This window comes from Papaver somniferum, chromosome 8 (genome assembly GCF_003573695.1).
Source record: "Papaver somniferum cultivar HN1 chromosome 8, ASM357369v1, whole genome shotgun sequence".
Classification (NCBI taxonomy): domain Eukaryota; kingdom Viridiplantae; phylum Streptophyta; class Magnoliopsida; order Ranunculales; family Papaveraceae; genus Papaver; species Papaver somniferum.
This window is the reverse complement of record NC_039365.1, coordinates 48063953-48084059: the sequence shown is the minus strand read 5'-3', so window position 1 is coordinate 48084059 and position 20107 is coordinate 48063953. Positions and strand designations below refer to the sequence as shown.

Here is a 20107-nt window from a genome sequence, read left to right as displayed (position 1 = left end):
GATTCCGTGGAGCAATTGTGTGTGAAAACAACGTTAGCAAGTAGACCTTGAGCTAAGAGTCTAATTACAAATATCAACCTAATAAATTCATAAATCTTAAACTAAATTACATCTTGAATGAGCTACTACTAGGTGGTTTGGTGAATAGAATCCGGTAGTCGAGAACTTCTGTATCCGGTGATACTAGGGATTTAGGGGTTTAGCACTGAGCTAGATGCTTTACCTACGGTTGGTGATAATCTGTGACTAATAAAAAGTGGAAAAGAACATAACTTGATTTATTGTTTTGCAACGAAGAAGGATTCCTTGATCTAATCTCTCTTATTGGTTTCAACATACACTTTTAATTGCTTTGTTTATTTTTTTTTGCTTTTCAAAACCAAACCCCCCCCCCCCTTTTCGTGACAACTTTACAACTAAAAATCTCTTGCTCCTCGTGGGAACGAACTTGACTACATTGTATTACTTGTTAATTAGGTGGAAAAACATTAATTAATTTTTTGTGGTTACGACACGCATCATCCAGCCAGTGGTTACTCACGAACAGAAACCCTGGAATCAGCATCTACAGAGTTGTTTGAGTTTTCATCAGCATGGTTTTCGCCATAATCATTAGCTGCAACCACGAAATTTATATTCTTTCTCTTCCTAGCTTCAACAACAACATGAACATCAACCTGCAACGGAAAAATATTTAATTTCAGTAAGACTGGAATAAATGCTTGATCTGAGGAAATCTTCAGTCAAGAACTCACGAATGTCCCAGCTTCAACATGTGCAGACCTATAACGAGCGGGAGCCTTAACAGTCCGCTTAGGTATTAAAGAAGAAAGTCGATTCCCCTGATTACCCTGCAACAAATAACTTTCTTTGGTTGGAAATCTAGATCACATGAAAATAAGGAAAACGTACAACTTACCGAGATAGATGTTCCAACTCCATGCTTTGCCAGGGATTCGTTTCGAGAAGAAGCACTGCTGCCGGACATGATGATGAGGGGTATGATCGTGATCAATATTTCTTTTGATAATATACAGAATCATAAGAAGATGTGTCACATAAATAGAAAACCCTAATCTCTGAAAGTAAAAACATAAGATGGTGGATACTTATCTTCTACGAATGGTCAATTCAGTTGCGATTTCTATTGAGAGGATCTCAAATGGGATTATGTGATAATCTAGAAGAAGAGCGACAATCCTGGGGACTGACAGTTCAACCATTCGATACTTTGACTAAGAACTGATTTTGTGCAAATCACGTTTCCTTAGTTTGCTCGTGCAGTCATACTTCCGAAGATCACGACTAACTTTCACACACGTGGATATGGGTTCATCTAATTGAAGGCATGAAAAGAATTGGGTAGAAAATACGATAAGGGGTTGTTCAAAAAAAAAAATAAATAATAATCTCTACATATCTCTCTACAATCAAACTACTCAAATAATGGGATAATATCTACTTCAACAGAAAATAAATGATCTCAGAAATATTCGCAAGCAAATCGTCGGATTCATCGTCATCATCATCATCGTCCTCCATGGAATCCTCTCCAGACTCTTTCTCGGAATCACTGTCTGAACTGGGGAATTTTTCCTCATCGAGATCGCTATACATTGCATCCTAGTAGTCTTCTTCATCACGTTCATCTTGGAGATCAACCTCGACCAGCCGCTCAATCTCCATATGCGGTGGATATAGCCTACTTATACGCTCCATCGGATCCCATATAGGTTCCTCTTCTTCAGCATCTGAGTCTGAAGATACACCATCAGGACGAGATCAGAGTTTATCCTCAGCTTCTAGTATTTTCCGCTTAATTCTACGCCTTTTCTCCCGATAATCAGCTATTATCTCCTCCATGGATTTCCTCTTCAAAATCTCATCACGAGTAACCTTTAGATCATCGAGAGGCATGTTATTTATTATCTCCTTAGCATGATCCGTCTTGGCACGTGCTTTGGCCACAGAAATCTTGGAATCCTCTTCAGAAGAGCTAGAAGAATAATCATAATCACTGCTGCTGGAAATCACCATTATCTGGAACCAGAAGCACAGAATTACAGATATGCTAATATTGAATTCACAACAAAAATGGTAATCCTCAACTCTTACCTATTTTATGATTTCACAGAACTGTGGTGATAATGGCGAAACTTTGAAAGAAAAAAAAAAAAACTTGCTCACTCCTTCAAACCTGCGAAGATGAGCAAAATCTATCATTCAAGAGTCGACACTGACTTTTCACGAAACTACGAACAATTCACATAAACTCTTAATGTTAACGTTCCATGATTTTATGCCGCAAACACACATCATAAAATCATAAAATACAATTGTTTATCTCTAACAATTACTCGAAAATTTATATTTGATTTTTTATCAAAAATTTAAAAAAAACTCACGTATATTTTTTTTAAAAAAAATCTCTTTTTACGTGAGTTAATAAAAAAAAAACTTATTTTTGTTCAAACGAGCGTTTGTCTATGAAACAAAGGTCTTTTCTATTTTGCGAAGGTCCACTTATTCCAAATAAAATTTTGAAATTTCATCAATAAATTTTATCATGAAGTACAGATCTTTTCAAAAATCTCTCTAACTTTAGGGATCATTATTTACTACATTAACTACGAACAAACGTACGTTTTAAAAGGTATTTGTGTGAAAGTTCATGCTCTGAAAATAAATTTTGATTTTCATGAAACCTCATAAAAAAAATTTTCTCTACTACAACTAGACCATGCCCATTCAATAATACATGTATCTCTTTCATATTAGGGATTATTGCTCGTTTCTTAAACTAACGAACAAACGGGGGTATGTTTGCTAAAAGCAATTTTTTCATGAAACTTACGCATGCATATACACATATGAAACTTTGTTTTTAACAATTCATGAACAACTTCACTTCAAAAAGCAAAGAGGGTTTCGGCTTACCTTGGTCGGTGCCGGCCGCGTTTCCGCCGGCGGTAGTCGGTGCCGGCCACTCCAACAATTTTTTTTTTCTTTCACAATCGTGAGAGAGGCCTGGTCAGTCACACAAAAAATAATAATAAATAAAAAATTTAGGGTTCATCCGTTTTATATCAATTTTATTTCCAAAACCTAATAAAACATGAATTTCTTTTTTGGGCTTGGGCCCGCAGACGCTAACCCGACCAAAACCGGACGTCCGACCGACCAAATCAGCAGTGCCTCATCTCTCCGTGCTCACGGGATGACGCTCTATTATACTATCAGGATCCTTACCTGAGCATTTGTTCGTACATTACACCATTGGAGCAAATTGAGGATTCTGAAAATATCTTTGTACGACCGAGTTCAACTGCTTATCTCGTCGACTGGAAAATCACCATCTAATGCTTACTGCGGAACATGAATGTCCCCCACTAAGCAGGGGACTTAATGTTGATGGTGGATTTTCGATAAAGGTCAAAATCGTAAAATCATGATACTGCATGTTTCTGACCCGGCTTCAGGAACGCATGTGATGATTCATATTTTAGGATTCGTAAACCGTTTCACGAGCTCTGATCGAGTTCCTCTGAGAGCCATGATGAATATGATTCTCGAAAGGCCTCCCACTAGTTGAGCGTTCGATGCTGTGCATTTCATCGTGACCTCTATGTAGAATAACATGATTGGGCAGTCCTCCTACATAATTATTTGTTCATAGTGCTTAACGCCTTCAGGACGTCGGCGATACTCGTTGTTCCCTGACTACATAGAGACTCCTCTCTATACAGAAGAAAGATTGAGCGGTCCTCCTACATAATTGTTTGTTGAGAGGGATTAACGCCTTCAGGACGTTGAAGATACTCGTTGTTCCCTGACTATGTAGAGAGACCGTGTATAGATTCAGGCAGCTCTCCTACATAATTGTTTGTTGAGGGGGCTAAACGCCTTCAGGACATTAACAACACCGCATGATTGTTTCCTGACTATGCACCTTTTCACAACAAGTATGATGCTTCAATTATCTCATATCTCAATTCTACAATAGATTAATTCTACCGTGACATTCACCACTGAATTCCTAGAAAATGATCTATTATATCTCATTACTCTGTTCCATGATCCCCGGTTGACTCCATGGATTAGTAATAAATAACGAATTCATCTCATTACCCCGTTCCCTGAATTCCCCGGCTGAATTCATGTATTAGTAATAGATGCACAATCCATAATTATTGCTCCGTTTGATGAATCATTCTCCGCTGAATTTCATGAATCAATAATAATTAATCAACAATCGGGCATCTAGATTATCACCGAGTAAGCCCCAATGAAATGGTGCAAGTGTACTCAACAATGATGCACGAACGAGCATTCGAAAATATGGACGAATGAGGAATCCTACACAAAATAGGAGAGAGAAAATAATAAAAAAAATAGAAAAGAGGCGCCTAAGGACCAGGCCCACCGGTTGGCCGGCCATGCCGCCATGACCGGTCCCCCTCACCTCTTCCTTTTATTTTTCTTATTTTATTTATTTTCATGAACTCGTGAAAACTCCTTCATTCAAGCAACTTTCCTTGTTTGAGCAAAACTCACGGTTTCTCCATATTTTCACGGTTTCATGAAAAATAATAAAATAGAGAAAGGTGTCATGGGACCGGGCTACCTAGCCGGCCGGCCATGCCCTAGCCGTGGCCGGTCCCACACCTTGCAATCCCTTATTTTCATAATTATTATTTCCCTCATCTCATGAAACTCCTCCGTTTGAGCAAAAATCATGGTTTCTTCATATTTTCTCAAATATTGCTCAAATCATGAAAAAGCCAAAAACTCAAATGGTCACATGACCGACTAGGCTACTCACGCCAAATATTAAAATATTATTATTTTAATATTTCCAAATTTTGATCAAACGAGCAAAGTCCTACTTGCTCATTCGAGTGAAATCAAGAATTTCAGTCAAAGATCGAACTCTTATGAAAATCCGAGATATTGCTCAAACGCACACCAGAAAATACCCAAACTCTCAGGACTGAGACACGGACATTATGGTGACATGGGCATGCTTCCTTGACCGACCAAGGCCGGCCCTAAGGCTTGCAAGAAGCCGGTCCCACACATTCTTATGATTTTGACCTAATTTGCTCAATTGTTCATATTGGGTCCAAACTCTTTTCAACCAACTTGGAGTTTGCTCAAATGACCATCAGCTGGTCCCACAACCACCAAGGGCCTGTTTCATGCCCTCTTGGTCGGTCCCTCACTTTTCCATAATTAGGTTTTATCACCTAACGCGCAATCGAGCACTATTTCAATAAATGATTAAACCTGCATTTAATCATCATTCTTTCACCAACCGGTCAACTAAGGACCCTGGTGCATGCTCACTCGAGCACTTGGGGTACCATATGGATGTCCATCATCCCATGTGGCCGGTACCTCCCTTATTCATGACCTATTTTCAACAATTCATCAATTGACGAACAATTGATCAAAAATTAGGGTTTCGAACAAACACTCATCAAATCATCATTCTGAGCAAGTTCAAACACTAATAAATTTATATTGATCCAGCAATCAACATCTGATTAATTATATAATATTTGGTAGTCTACCAATATTTTAATTAATATTTTATTGGATCATGTCACCAATAAATAATTCGTCGAATTGAGAAATACTTGCTCAGTTGCTCGAATATTGATCCAATTATCAATATTCAGTAATTTATCAATAATTCGTCGAATTGAGCAATACTTGCTCAGTTGCTCGAATATTGACCCAACTATCAATATTCAGTAATTCGTTGAATGGAGCAAATACTTGCCCAGTTGCTCGAATATTGGTCCAACTATCAATATTCAGTAATTTGTCGAATGCTCGAATATTGATCCAACTATCAATATTCCGTAATTCATCGAATGATGCTCAATTGCTCGAATTTACGATATTTGCTCAGACGAGCAACATCTAAGAACTGTATGTCTAACATGTTCAATCCATGAATCATTGCACTCATGCTCGATTCAACAAAACTTAGACTTTAATAAGTCAACCACTGACTAATCAAATACACATCTGCTTTGCAGACTCCACGTTCGTGAGACATCAATCACGTCACATGGGGGGATATTACTTAGGGTTTTGTTCTGGCGGCCTACGACACGTGTGTCCACCCACGATGAGAAATGTGAGTAAGTCGTGCAAACGGTTGAAGGAGTTAGCAAAGTAGTGGGTGGACGGTAAACCAAGTTTCTGCACGACATGTGACTGGATTTACCTCGATTTCCTACTTTCCCACTCTTTCACTCATGAAACCGTCATACTTATTGGGATCAATGTGTTCGCTATTCTGACAATATAAATAAGCTCCAAATCGATGACTGAAAGGACATTCGTTTCAAAGGAAATCAATTGTATACACACAAGTCTCGATCAAACTTATTTACACATATTTGCAGAAACCTTCAACACATCCACAATCCTTGATCATCATTGATCCCACAATTCTCAGCTTCCCTCCTACAGATCAACCCATCTCCCTCTTTGTGACCGAATTGACTCTGGAACGACCATTGACTTGTTTTAGGATGGAGTCCTATAGATTGATCTCTCGAACTCAAAGCACTCCCGTGCAGTGCATCTGTGTGAGGTTAAGTAGTTTTCTCGGTTGAGGAGTCTCGTTCGAACAACCATCTCTTCACTTCCCTAAAAAACCAGCAAATCGTTTTCCCCATCTACATGATGATACAACATTTTATGGGTCGGAGAAAAAATTTATATTCTCCTAATATTTAAGATTTTATAACTAGAGGATGTCTTAAAAGTGATGCACATATGAAAGATCCACATTCACCATTGGAGAAGCTCTTAGGTTGGTTCCTATGAGGGGTGGCTAAACCACCCATTTTCCATGCCAGCTGGCCTGGAAAATTGGCCGTGCCACTATGGGAAAAAAGTTAACCGATCGAGTCTCCACCGCTAGCGATCTTCATAAAACCGGTCGGTCTTGTAATTGTCTCTTATTAAATAATGAAGTAACGGCTATTCCCCACGTCTACCCTATAAATCCACCCCATTCAATTCAATTTAATCACAGGTAGATTTTCTAACTCTCATCGTCTTTGTAATATGGTCTATTAAGTCCTAAAAGTTTCATGGAACCCTTCCCTGTTAAAAGACAAAAGTAAAGAAGAAATAACAAGGATTTAAAGTTAGGAGTTTTTGTTTAGTCGCAACTTATAGTATATCGTTTTTGCTGTGTACTAATATGGTTAATCAACATTGTTAGTGATGTTTTAATCGTGTTGGATCTCGGGTTGGTTGAGCTAGATTGCTTAGTATTAATTACTTCCCGTGTGTTTAGATGCTGGTGTATAGAAATGCTACCATGGTTATGCTAGGTGTACACAAATGCTGTGGATTTATTAGATTTATACTCAATTAAATTTCCCTAAAATCCACGAATCAGTAAGTAATGCCAAAGGCGATTGTTGATGTACCTTTAATTTTTCTGTACGTTCGTATACTCTGTTAGTGTTTATCTAACTTATGGCGTAGTCTTAGATGAAACTCTTAAGGAACTAACGACTAGATAGTGATTATATGTTCTTATTGGTAGGTTCATTTTTGTAGTAGTGAGAAGGATGTGGTACAATTAATCTGAATATTTAACACTATCGTAGGGTGCTAGAGCTGTACAGGCTGCTAGTTTTCTTTTCATCTGTGACCAGAAGGGATTTGTGTTGACCTCCCAAATTATGGGTAGGATAGTGGAGGTAACTAGCTATTTGTAGAGCAATCTATCAATGGTTACTGTGGGTGCCGTGGCGTGCTTGGTGCCTGCCACATTTAGCGGAATAAAGTGTGATTAGTGCAGTCGACACGAGAATTATATGCATAGATAAACAGTGTTGTTTGTTGTATGATGTACCGTAGTTGGCTCGATTCCTATGGATTATTAAGCAAACCGAGGAGTCGCCTAAAAAATATGGATCTATTATCTTTTTTGGGTCGACAATAATTAATTTTACCGTCACGGTAAGGGAATTAATTGGACTACTGTTTCGGTTAGTACTACTGTAAGAGCAAGGGGTAAAGAGAGGGGAAGTCGATGGGTTCTTTGTCGTTGGGGGAGTCATGATTTGTCTTGTTTTAAACAACATGATTTCTTTTATTGTGTATTGAAACCTTTGAGTTGCATACACTACTACATTTCTTTAAAACGATCATTTAGCTCATAAATCGTCTTTTACTTTGCTACATTTTTCTATAAGAAATTTCGGGCTTGCTAGATTATCCATAAAGAATATAAGGGAGTGAAATCCTACTTTTAGTTGGGGTGTGGTCCGACTTACTTTTTTTTCCAGGAGACCGTGATCGTGGAGCAACCTAGCTTGTAGATTACATTTCTGTTTCGAAAGGCTACTTCGTCATTAGTTTAAGGTGTTAAATTAGCTAAACATTTCATTAAATTCTTTTAAAGATCAGACTTTGTTTCTTTTAAACAAATTCTTCGCATTTATCTGGGAGACCGACCTGCGAGTCGAGGATTATTTTATTTTTATTTTATTTTGTTTCCAAAAGACTCACTTCTATTTATAATTTTCCTTATCAACTTCATTTAAATAAATTCTTTTATTTATGAATTGTTGTCAGTGTGCTCCATACAATAGCCCAATCTCCATATGTTGGTATGACGGTTTGAGTGTGTAAAATGGTCCATGAGTATGCCACACTTGGAATTTTAGGGCGACCGACCTAGAATTCAAAGTGGGGATGTTACAAAGTGGTATCAGAGCGCTGGTAACATAAATCCTTGGGAGTGGGTGTAGGATCTTGTTTGATCACGTTAGGCACGAGTTCTAGGAGCACTTTGATTGTTTTTCTTCGTGTGGTTATGTGATGTTAGTTTCTTGTTTTTCTTTCCATTCTTAGAGGATGGATGGCCGCGGTAGACGTAATACTGAAGGCCGTGGTCGTGGTAGAGGTCGTGGCTGAAGGAGTAAGGATTTTGTTGAGGATTCTGTGGCCGAAAATAACTCACACAATGTTGGTAGTGGATCTTGTAGTGAAGATGAGACTAGGTCTATAGGTACCTATCGATCTCGTAGGACTAGGTCCACAAGTAGCTCTCGATCTCGTAGGACCAGGTCCACATGTGGCTCTCGATATGTTCATACTGAAGGAAGAGAGGGAGGGACTAATGCCTTAATGTTAGAGAACCTTAAGACAATGTTGAATACTGCGATCACAGCGGCATTAGATCAGAGGCTTGGTCCATGTGGAGGTACGGAAAATGGGGCACCTCCAGTAATTAATGAACCTGCAATTGTAGAGAGAAACGCGAAGACTTGGGTTCAATATTCCAAGATTTTCTAAACATAAAACCCCCTTCGTTCACAGGAAAGGGAGGTGAAACTGAAGCACATCAGTGGTGCACAAAAGTGGATAGGATACTGGATCAGTTTGATTGTTCTAAGACTTATAAGCAGAGGATGGCCGCTTTCCTATTAGAGGGGAATGCAACAACTTGGTGGGAGTTGATGGGCAGGACAGTTGACGCCATGGAGGTTACTTGGACAAGATTCAAATATTTGTTCCTTGCACATTTATTCCCCCCTTCTAAGCGCCAAGCTATGATTAGGCAGTTTGAAGATCTGGAGCAAAAGCAAGATCAAATAATGGTTGAATATGAGTGTGAGTTTGACCGCTTGTCGCTATTTGCTTCTCATCTTATTCCTACTGAAGCAGACAATATCGAAAGGTTTTTTAATGGATTGCATAATGGGATTGCTCGACACATTATTGGGAACCCCAGTTTTGATACTTATGCCAAGGTCGCGAATGGTGTTATGGCACATTGCTTAAGAATTCAAGAGGCTAGGAAAAAGAAAGTAGAACCTAAGAGAAATGAGAGACCTAATGAAGGTGGAAGGAATAGTTGGAAGAAGCCACGAGCAGATGAGAATACCACTAACCATGGTGTAGAAACTCAAGCACCCCAGCCACTAAGAATCGGGGAAGAAGAGAAACCTTATGTTTTTAGAGGGAATTGTTACAAATGCGGAGAACAGGGACATAAATCTCCAAATTTTCCAAATAAAAATAAGCACGGAGTTGAGAATAATGGCAAAGGTTGTGAAGTACCACGAGGGCGAGAAAAACCCCGAATGAATGCTATGCTACCTCGTGGTGTTGGTGAATATGTTGTCGAGATGGAGGTATTTTTCTCTTCTTAACCCATTATTTTGCTTTTTTTTTGTTATACCGATGAATATTGATTGGTTTGTGCATTGCTTGTGGTTGGCTTGAATTTCCTAATTTTGCGATGACCGAGAGGTCGCATATGTGTTGCTTTGTATGGAAAAAATGCAATGACCGAGGATTTGCATTTATATTGCTTAGCTGGTTATAAATTTTGGAAATGTCGATGCGAACATTTAGTGTACGTTTATGGGTGAAAACTGTTTCTGCGGTTTTTCGTAAATTTGGGTGTGTGTGGATGAGAAAAGAATCTAAACCCTAAACAAATGCACTGCACGGGAGTGCTTTCTGATTCGAGAGATCAATCTATACAATTCTGGCCTAAACCAAGAAATGGCCGTTCCAGACTTGCTTCGGTCACAAAGTGAAGGAGATGGGGTTGATCTTAGGGAGGGAAGAGAAGAAGGTGTTGAGATTTTGAAGGTGTTGGTTGTTTATGACTTGTATCAGAATATCGAACTGGCTTGCAATAATGTAAGCAATCATCTTTGGGTGTTTGAATACGTTGTATCAACACTTGATTTCTGTCTGTTTTGGAAATAAGGAGGAGAACCTATGTATACAAGCGGAGCATAACCTTTGTCTCTCGTGGGAAGTGGAGGAAGTGGAGTGATGGAGTAGTGGTGTCGTGTTAGTGTCACACGATCAGTCTTTGCCCACTTCTCCCATCATCGCTAACCGTCCATCCCTCCTGACACGTTCTTGTGATGGCGCGTTGCACGTTGTAAACCGCCAGACCAATACCCCAGTAAGTATCCCCCCGTTTGTGACATGCTTGACGTCTCAAATGTGTGGACGTGGGATCCACATGAAGTAGCATACGGTGTTAGGTTAAATAACTAAGTTATTCAAGAAGTCGATATTTATAAAATATCGTGTATATTTTATGCATGCAATGCATCGAATATATTCAATATGCGTGAAGCATCGCTGTTTTAAAGCTTAACGGAGTTAGTCACGGATTAAGCGTCTTAAAATAGCATCACGTCCAACCATCTTCGAGTGATTGTTTGGAGGCCGCATCGGCGAGCTATCTCATGGACGATCACTCCCAGTGGAAGAGTGGTGGGCGGTGATCATAGGGATGCTTTACTGGTCGTCTAGATTTTAACCTAGGGTGTCCTACCAAGCTAGCGAAGTTGGACGGACGAGATGGCTTAAGACCCTCATCTGGGACTGTTGGTGGAATTTTAGGTTTTTAAAGAGGTGCGCAAGCATCACTCTTTGGCTTGATCGAACTCGAGCATGGGAGCCAATTTTGGTAGGACCGATCGGTCCTGCATGGAGGTGGACCGTCGGTGCACATGTCCATGCTAGTTCGTCTTACGAAGGTCTGATCTAGGCCACTCAATTTGACCGGCAAAGGTGAGTGGTTGAGATCGATTTTCGGCAGAAATCCGTTGCGCAAAGGAATTGGAAACCACGCGATATGCCTACTTTGGACGCGCGTTTCGGGATGTTCGGCCATGGTTGGCCTAGGCCGGTCGGTCGTACGTGTAGATGAGACCACAGTGATCATGCTGACATGCTTGGGACCTTTTAAGTCTATATCTACACCATCCATCCAAACTTGCGAAGATGGACGCTCGTGATCGATTAACGACACATGTAACATGCCGCAAACCCTAATTAGGGTTTTGTAAAGTTCACGCCCTTGCAATTTCAACCGATCGGTTTAGCAAGCTGCACTCCTCCTTTGGGGAGACCGATCGTATGGTTCCCACGTTGGGCCGGCGGTGAGCATGTGTGTACTTGTTCCACGGTCCTAGGTCTGATCTAAGCCATCCAACCATGCTTGCGAAGTTGGATGGTCGCGATCAATTTAAGACACTAGTGGTGTTTCCACGACTTTTAAAGCATCACGCCAGCCATGTTTTGAGCAAACATTTATTTCTCCATGGCTTGATCGTGAGAGAGCCGATCATGTAGGTGAAAAGTGGGCCCGCCAATGTGCGTACCAACACTTCACCGATCAATCGCGGTATGATCCAAGTCGTCCAACTTGGCTTGCGAAGTTGGACGGTCGCGACTTTTTGGAGACTGTTTTTGACAACCTTGCGCATACGAGCCACTCCTTACCAGCTCGACCATCCTTCTTCAGGGCTGGCGTTTGGTGGCTGTTTGGGGGCATAGCATGTGTTCGACCGGCCAGGGCATAAACGGGCCCGCTAGTGGTCATTGCGGTGATAGCCTGCTCATGCTGAGGATCGTCTAGGCTGGTTAAATCATGCGTCCAACCTGCGTGGTCGTGATCGTTTCTGAGACTGACATGGGCAGTCTAGATTTCCCTTAGGAAATATGCTCAATCGGGCTAATATAACACACCGAGAGATGTAGCCTGTACGGGTATTTCGTGCATGCCTCACTATTGACACGTGGAGATTCGTGTTACTTTGCTAAGAGCAACACTCAGTCGTCATGCCGCACCAATAATGAGAGTTCTGCGGGAACAACACAGGAAATACAAGGCTAATCATGCATTAATTAATAATGCTATAAATCCGCAGAATATCAGGATTGTTGCTACATGCTCCGTTCTGGGTGTATTTAATTCACAGAATATTGGGATTGTTGCCACATGCTCCATTCTAGGTGAATTAGTAAAGTGAAGAAGTATTCATCAACATTAAGTTCCCTGCCTAGCACATAATGGTTACATTATTGTGGGGTAGGCATGAGATGGTGATGGTATACAACGTAAATAGACAAGACAAAGGAAGTTGTACCTGGAGACTCGGGCCGTCTGTGAGTAATTATCCGTGTGAGCGAGCCGGGTGTGACCACGACTTTGGTGGGACCGGCTTCCTCTTCGGATATTTGAGCCAAGAAGGGAATGGAACTTGTATGATCCCCTTTCCATAGAAAACCGTGCATATAAACCTGGACGAATGTGGACCCCACCATGTATATGCTTCGACCAAACGTCACCATGTTGCACCTGTTTGATAGGCATGTGGGCCCGCCTACTTCGCTTAACCGCGGGACTCATCGTGTGCCTGCTTGATCGAAAGTGGGCTTGTTGCGCCTTCTTCGGTCGAATGTGGGACCCGATGTGAGCATGCTTGCTTCGAACATGAGCAGTTGTGCATCTTCGATCAAACACGGGTCCACCGTGTACATGTTTCAAACGTCGGCCCTGTCATGTGCTTGCTCGAGTGTCATCCTTGCTACTTCGACCAAACACCGACCCTGCTATATTGACCAAACACTGGTCTTGCTTCCTTGACCAAACACCGGTCTTGCTGCCTGCTTCGCTCAAACGTGGGACCCACCGCGTGCTTGCTCTTCTCAAAATGAACCTTGTGTGCTATGTGGGTCCTGCAGAGAGCGTTGAAGCGAGCGAGCAGGTCCCGGAGAGCGTTGAAGCAGCTTCTAGAGAGAGCAGGTCCCGGAGAGCGTTGAAGCGGCTTCTTCTGGAGGGAGTATTGAAGCGGCTTCTTCTTCAGTTTGATTTCCCCTTGCAAATTACATGCTTCTTAATTTACCATCTCTCTTGTGTTGAAGAAGTTCTTGACTGACGGCGAAGGAATTACATGCTGAGCCTCAGTCCCCAAGCGTGGTCTACGTGGCTCTATCTTGTATGCTAGATGGGTCTACCATAATAAAGGTATCGCCATCCAGTCTTCGTACTAGTAATCATATTACTTCTCCATGGGTAAAAATATGCATAAGTTTATATTACCTTTTGTAGGTAGTGGTCGTTGATATGGTGAAGCTCTGGATGGTATCAATCGACGAGCAACAACGGTTCTTGGCAGCAGCTGTGATCAGAAGAGACTGGCAGGGAGAGGCGTGGTGGAAACTTGCACGAACTTGGAACCCTTCATACAATGGTAGAGATCGTCTCGTTATTAGAGGGAGAAGCTGGAACCGATGGCTTTCTTGATATTTCTTCATAATAAAGAAGAGGGAGACAGTCCCCTGCCCACGAGTATCCACTAAGCTTTCGACTTGATAGATGTTGCCACGCTAGGTTCATGAGGCCGTCTTTATGTCTGCTCACTTGAGTATATCCTCATCTTTGGAAATCTTGGAATCATAATGACAGCGTGCTTGCATCTCTCTAAATTCACCATCTTTGAGATGGGCAGTGCTAAGCAGTCCCCAGTCATACTCCTTTGGTAACGCAACTACTTCTTCTACCGGAGACAAATTATGAAAGCGTCTCTCATTGATGTAGTTACCGTCGACCCAGATATGAAATATCTTGGACGTTGTTTCATCATTATGGCAGTCGTGCATGTGGTACTAGAGTTGAAGTTGGCAATTTGTATCTCGGTGGATTTCCTCTTGCTGCTTCAGCGAAACTGCTTACGGAAGGCTGAAGGTTGTATTGCATGTTGGCGATATGTATGCTGAGTAACGAACATCATGAGGCTCTTAATTACTGGCAAACCTGGTTCTTTCTAGCAGCGCAGATGTTGTTGTAGATGAGCGTTCAACAGCTTCACGAAGTCCAGAGGATGACCAAAAGCGCAGATTCTCCAACATAGCACGATAGACATGCACCATCGTCTGATAGAGTAACTCGCCCGGATCTTTCTCGACATGACGCGCGGACATCGTTATCTTCTTGAGGATGCTCCCTTGAGGTATCGGCTCCAGTGGAATATTTCCGTCATAGAGCGTTGATACGTTGCACCGGTATTCTTTAAACCAAATGGCATTACAGTATAATAAAAATTTCCGAGAGGAGTTCGAAAAGTTGTCTTACTTGCGTGATGCTCGTATATCCTTATTTGATTGTACCAGCTATATCCATCCGTGAAGAAGAACATGTCGTGTCCGCTGATGGAGTCTACTAACATGTCAATGTTAGGTAGAGGAAAATCGTCTTTGGGGAAGCATTTATTCAAGTCTCTGAAACCCACGCAGCACCTGATCTGTCCGTTTTTCTTTTCACCGGGACCACATTAGCCAACCAGGCCGGATGATGGATGAGCTTAATGAATCCAGCAGCAAGCAACTTCTGAATCTCAGTCTTGATTTGATCTTCCACCTCGTGCCTGAATTGCCTCGGAGACTGCTTGATCGGCTTGGATCCGGGTATCACATGTAGATGATGGGTGACCAATTTTTCATCTAAACCGGGCATTTCATCATACGTCCAAGAGAATATGTATTGATATTCTTTGAGGAGTTGCACGAGCTTCGTTCGCTCATCCATGGTCAAAGTCGAGCTGATGAAGATGGGCCTGGGAGATTCTTCATTCCCAATGTTAACGATTTCGAGCTCGTCGGTCGTGGAGTTGGTGCCGTCTTGCAGATGTCGTGGAGCATCCACCACCTCTTCTTGTGGCTCATCATTTTTGTAACATTCCATTGGGCGGAGAGACTGGGCATCAGTTTCCCATGCTAATTTCTAACAGCGGCGGAGGTACACAGTTTTCCTTTTCTTATCACGACTCGCCACAAAAGTTCGCTCCCTCTTCGTGTGAACGTGGGTCGCTGCTTCACCAGATGAAGGTGAATGCATTGACATCGAAGATGCATCGTGGGTGTTGGTCCTTAATGCAAGTCGGTCTTCTTCCTGGATTGACGCCCACGTGGGGAGTGGGATGCAACGAACTTTGTCTGATTCCTCCCACGGAGCCTCTCTTGGTTCGAATAACTCCATTCCACATATTTGTGCGTAAGGAGACAATGATGCAGGAATACGAACGACTTCCTTATTCAGCATAGTCTTCAAGCATTGGTGATACGTCGAAGGGACAATCCTATTGTCATGAAGCCATGGTCTCCCCAATATCATGTGGTAGTCTGGCTCTTTTTCTATGACTTCGAATTTCACCTTTGACTGGACGGGCTCTACAGATAAATTCAGGTTGACATACCCATACATGTTGGTTTGGTTTCCCTCGAAGTCTGTCATTGTAGTAGTCTTCCGAACGATCTTTCCTGGGAAAACCTTGGCTGTACCGAGAGTCTTGAGAGTAATCACATTCGAAGACGCTCCTGTGTCGATAAGGGCCCTCTTGAACTCTGAATCCTTGATGCGTGCGGTAACATGTAGGGCACGGTTGTGACCTTCCTCTGGTTGATTGCAGCAAACGTCTCCGCCCGCTGATTCTTTGAGAGGTGTAAAATTTCGCATAAACTTTCCACTAGAGAAGCCGCTTTATGATCCACCGGCCTCTTGTTCGTAGTGAAGCTACTCACTTGAGGAGGATCGTTATGAGGATCAGTCCCCAGTGTAGAAATATCGGTCACAGGAAAACCGCTCATATCTGACGTCATCTTGATGAGGAGATCGAGTATGCCGTTTATTGCTTCTTTGATCAGGTCCATGTTCTTTGCGTGAATCTCTTGCACTCGTGCCAACTCGATCAATGTTGGGATTCTTCCAGCCGTGCCGTCAGACATGTCGTTGGAAAGAGGAGCATCTTCGTTGAAGGAACTCCGACCGGGGTTTGAAGTTGTTGGGGCAACCCTAAAACCAACCATTTTGAAATCAGCCAAATTGAATTGGGTATTGAAGAAATTGACCTCACAACCGAGAGATTAATCTCCAACTGTGGTCGCCAATTGTTTATGGGCGAAAACTGTTTCTGCGGTTTTTGGTAAATTTGGGTGTGTGTGGATGAGAAACGAATTTAAACCCTAAACAAATGCACTGCACAGGAGTGCTTTCTGATTCGAGAGATCAATCTATAAAATTCTTTCCTAAACCAAGAAATGGTCGTTCCAGACTTGCTTCGGTCATAAAGTGAAGGAGGGGGTTGTTCTTAAGGAGGGAAGCGAAGAAGGTGTTGAGATTGTGAAGGTGTTGGTTGTTTATGACTTGTATCAGAATATCGAGCTGGCTTGCAATAATGTAAGCAATCAGCTCTGGGTGTTTGAATACGTTGTATCAACACTTAATTTCTGTCTGTTTTGGAAATAGGGGGAGAACCTATTTATACAAGTCATTGAGCATAATTCTCGTCTCTCGTGGGAAGTGAAGTGATGGAGTAGTAGGGTCGTGTTAGTGTCACACGGTCAGTTTTTGCCCACTTCTCCCATCATCGCTAACAGTCCATGCCTCCTGACACGTTCTTGTGATGGCGCGTTGCACACTGCACGCTGTAAACCGCCAGAACAATGCCCCATTAAGTATCCCCCGGTTTGTGACATGCTTGATGTCTTGAGTGTGTGGATCATGGGACCCACAGGAAGTAGCATACGGTGTTAGGTTAAATAACTAAGTTATTCAAGAAGTCGATATTTATAAAATATCATGCATATTCTATGCATTCGAACCATCGAATATATTCAATATGCGTGAAGCATCGCTGTTTTAAAGCTTAACGGAGTAAGTCACGGATTAAGCGTCTTAAAATAACATCACGTCCAACCATATTCGAGTGATCGTTTGGAGGCCGCATGTGCGAGCTATCTCCTGGCCGATCACTCCCTGCGGAAGAGTGGTGGGCGGTGATCATAGGGATGCTTTACTGGTCGTCTAGCTCTTAATCTAGGTTTTCCGACCAAGCTAGCGAAGTTGGACGTACGAGATGGCTTAAGACCTTCATCTGGGACCGTTGGTGGAATTTTAGGGTTTTAAAGAGGTGTGCAAGCATCACTCTCTGGCTTGATCGAACTCGCACATGGGAGCCAATTTTAGTGGGACCGAGCGGTCCTGCATGGAGGTAGTCCGTCAGTGCACATGTCCATGCTAGCTCGTCTTACGAAGGTGCGATCTAGGCCACTCAATTTGACCGGCAAAGGTGAGTGGTTGAGATCGGTTTTTCGACAGAAATTCGTTGCCACAAAGGAATTGGAAACCGCACGACATGCCTACTTTGGGCGCGCGTTTCGGGAAGTCCGGCCATGGTTGTCCTAGGACGATCGGTCGTACGTGTAGATGATCCCACAGTAATCATGTTGACATGCTTGTGACCTTTTAAGTCTATATCTACAACATCCATCCAAGCTTGCGAAGATGGACGCTCATGATCGATTAACGACACATGTAACATGCCGCAAACCCTAATTAGGGTTTTGTATAGTTCACGCCCATGCAATTTCAACCGATCGGTTTAGCAAGCTGCACTCCTACTTTGGGGAGACCGATCGTATGGTTCCCACGTTGGGCCGGCGGTGAGCATGTGTGTACTTGTTCCACGGTCCTAGGTCTGATCTAAGCCATCCAACCATGCTTGCGGAGTTGGATGGTCGCGATCAATTTAATACACTAGTGGTGTTTCCACGGCTTTTAAAGCATCACGTCAGCCATGTTTTGAGCAAACATTAATTGCTCCATTTCTTGGTCGTGAGAAAGCCGATCATGTAGGTGAAAAGTGGGCCCGCCAATGTGCGTACCAACACTTCACCGATCAATCGTGGGACGATCCAAGTCATCCAACTTGGATTGCGAAGTTGGACGGTTGCGACTTTTTCGAGACTGTTTTTGACAGCCTTGCGCATATGAGCCACTCCTTACCATCTCAACCATCCTTCTTCAGGGCTGGCGTTTGGTGGTCGTTTGGGGGCATAGAATGTGTTCGACCAGCCAGGGCATAAACGGGCCCACTGGTGGTCATTGTGGTGATAGCATGCTCCTGCTGAGGATCGTCTAGGCTGGTTAAATCATGCGGCCAACCTGCGTGGTCGTGATCGTTTCTGAGACTGACATGGGCAGTCCAGATTTCCCTTAGGAAATATGCTCAATCGGGCTAATATAACACACCGAGAGATGTATCCTGTACAAGTATTTCGTGCATGCCTCACTATTGACACTTGGAGATTCGTGTTACTTTGCTAAGAGCAACACTCAGTCGTCATGCCGCACCAATAATGAGAGTTCTGCGGGAACAGCACATGAAATACAAGGCTAGTCATGCATTAATTAATAATGCTATAAATCCACAGAATATCGGGATTGTTGCTACATGCTCCGTTCTGGGTTTATTTAATTCACAGAATACTGGGATTGTTGCCACATGCTCCATTCTAGGTGAATTAATAAAGTGAAGAAGTATTCATCACTCAGGTAGCTTTATCCTCTGCAGGATGTCAGCGTATTAAATTTGGCTTTTACAATTTTAGCCCTGAACTAAAATCCACCATCAACAGTGTGCTGACGCACGGTTAGCCAACTAACTGGACCACAGTAAGCCACTATGTGAATTTTAGATTAGTAAATGTAGATCGATTACGAGGACATAATACTTTTCTTCTAGGGGGGAGATTGTAAAGCCTCTTATCCTAAATCGGTGTTAGGAAGTGGATACTCTAGTGTTGGGCGTGTACATCCAACCTCTTAATTATGGGAACAAAAAATCACGAAAAAATAAAAGCTAATTATGGAAATGAGTTTGACTGAGAGAGATATATTTTTTACTTTTATTTTTGCACTTAGAGCATCTCCAACAGAAGGTGTAAAAAATCCTACGTGGATTTTTTATTTAGTCCTTTAATTTATGGGGTCTACACATAGAGTAAATATAGGACCTCATATCTAAAAAACCATCTCCAATAGTGAGAAATTTAACCCATAGAATTAAAATAAAATTGGTTAAAAACATGACGTGGAGGTGCAACCGGAGGTGTAAATAACACTTTCTTGAACACCTTCATATTTAGTAATTGGTCCCTCCTAACTTGTAGGACCCTACTGTTGGAGATGGATTTATACAAAAAAGCTGGGTCTAAAATCCTATGTGTCACTAAAAATAAATAGATCCACCTTCTCTTGGAGATGCTCTTAGGGTTTGGAGTTGTCTCTTCTGAACATTAAACGAAAACAATCGTACTTATACTATCTAGGATCCCTAACTACCATAAGAAGAGAGTTGGAAGAAGAAAGTGTTAGTTAATTGAAGACTAATTATTTCCTAAAGTTAGTCGTGATATTTAGGAAAGGGGTTTCCTAAATCGATTATAGTTCTTGGTGGTCAAGTTT

At 42.1% G+C, this 20107-nt stretch overlaps 1 protein-coding gene across 1 annotated transcript; it reads left to right on the top strand.

Annotated features, from left to right (window-relative positions):
* Window positions 1-9192: 9192 nt before the first annotated feature.
* Window positions 9193-10199, top strand: LOC113305529. Its single transcript, XM_026554551.1, has 2 exons — window positions 9193-9247; window positions 9364-10199. Exons 1-2 carry the CDS (start codon window positions 9193-9195, stop codon window positions 10197-10199), a joined length of 891 nt encoding a protein of 296 aa, XP_026410336.1.
* Window positions 10200-20107: the final 9908 nt, after the last annotated feature.

Coding starts and splice junctions, on each gene's coding strand:
- LOC113305529 (XM_026554551.1), top strand. CDS start 9,193: ATGTTGAATACTGCGATCACAGCGGCATTAGATCAGAGGCTTGGTCCA. Junction 9,248..9,363: donor GAGGCTTGGTCCATGTGGAG/GTACGGAAAATG, acceptor CTTCGTTCACAG/GAAAGGGAGGTGAAACTGAA.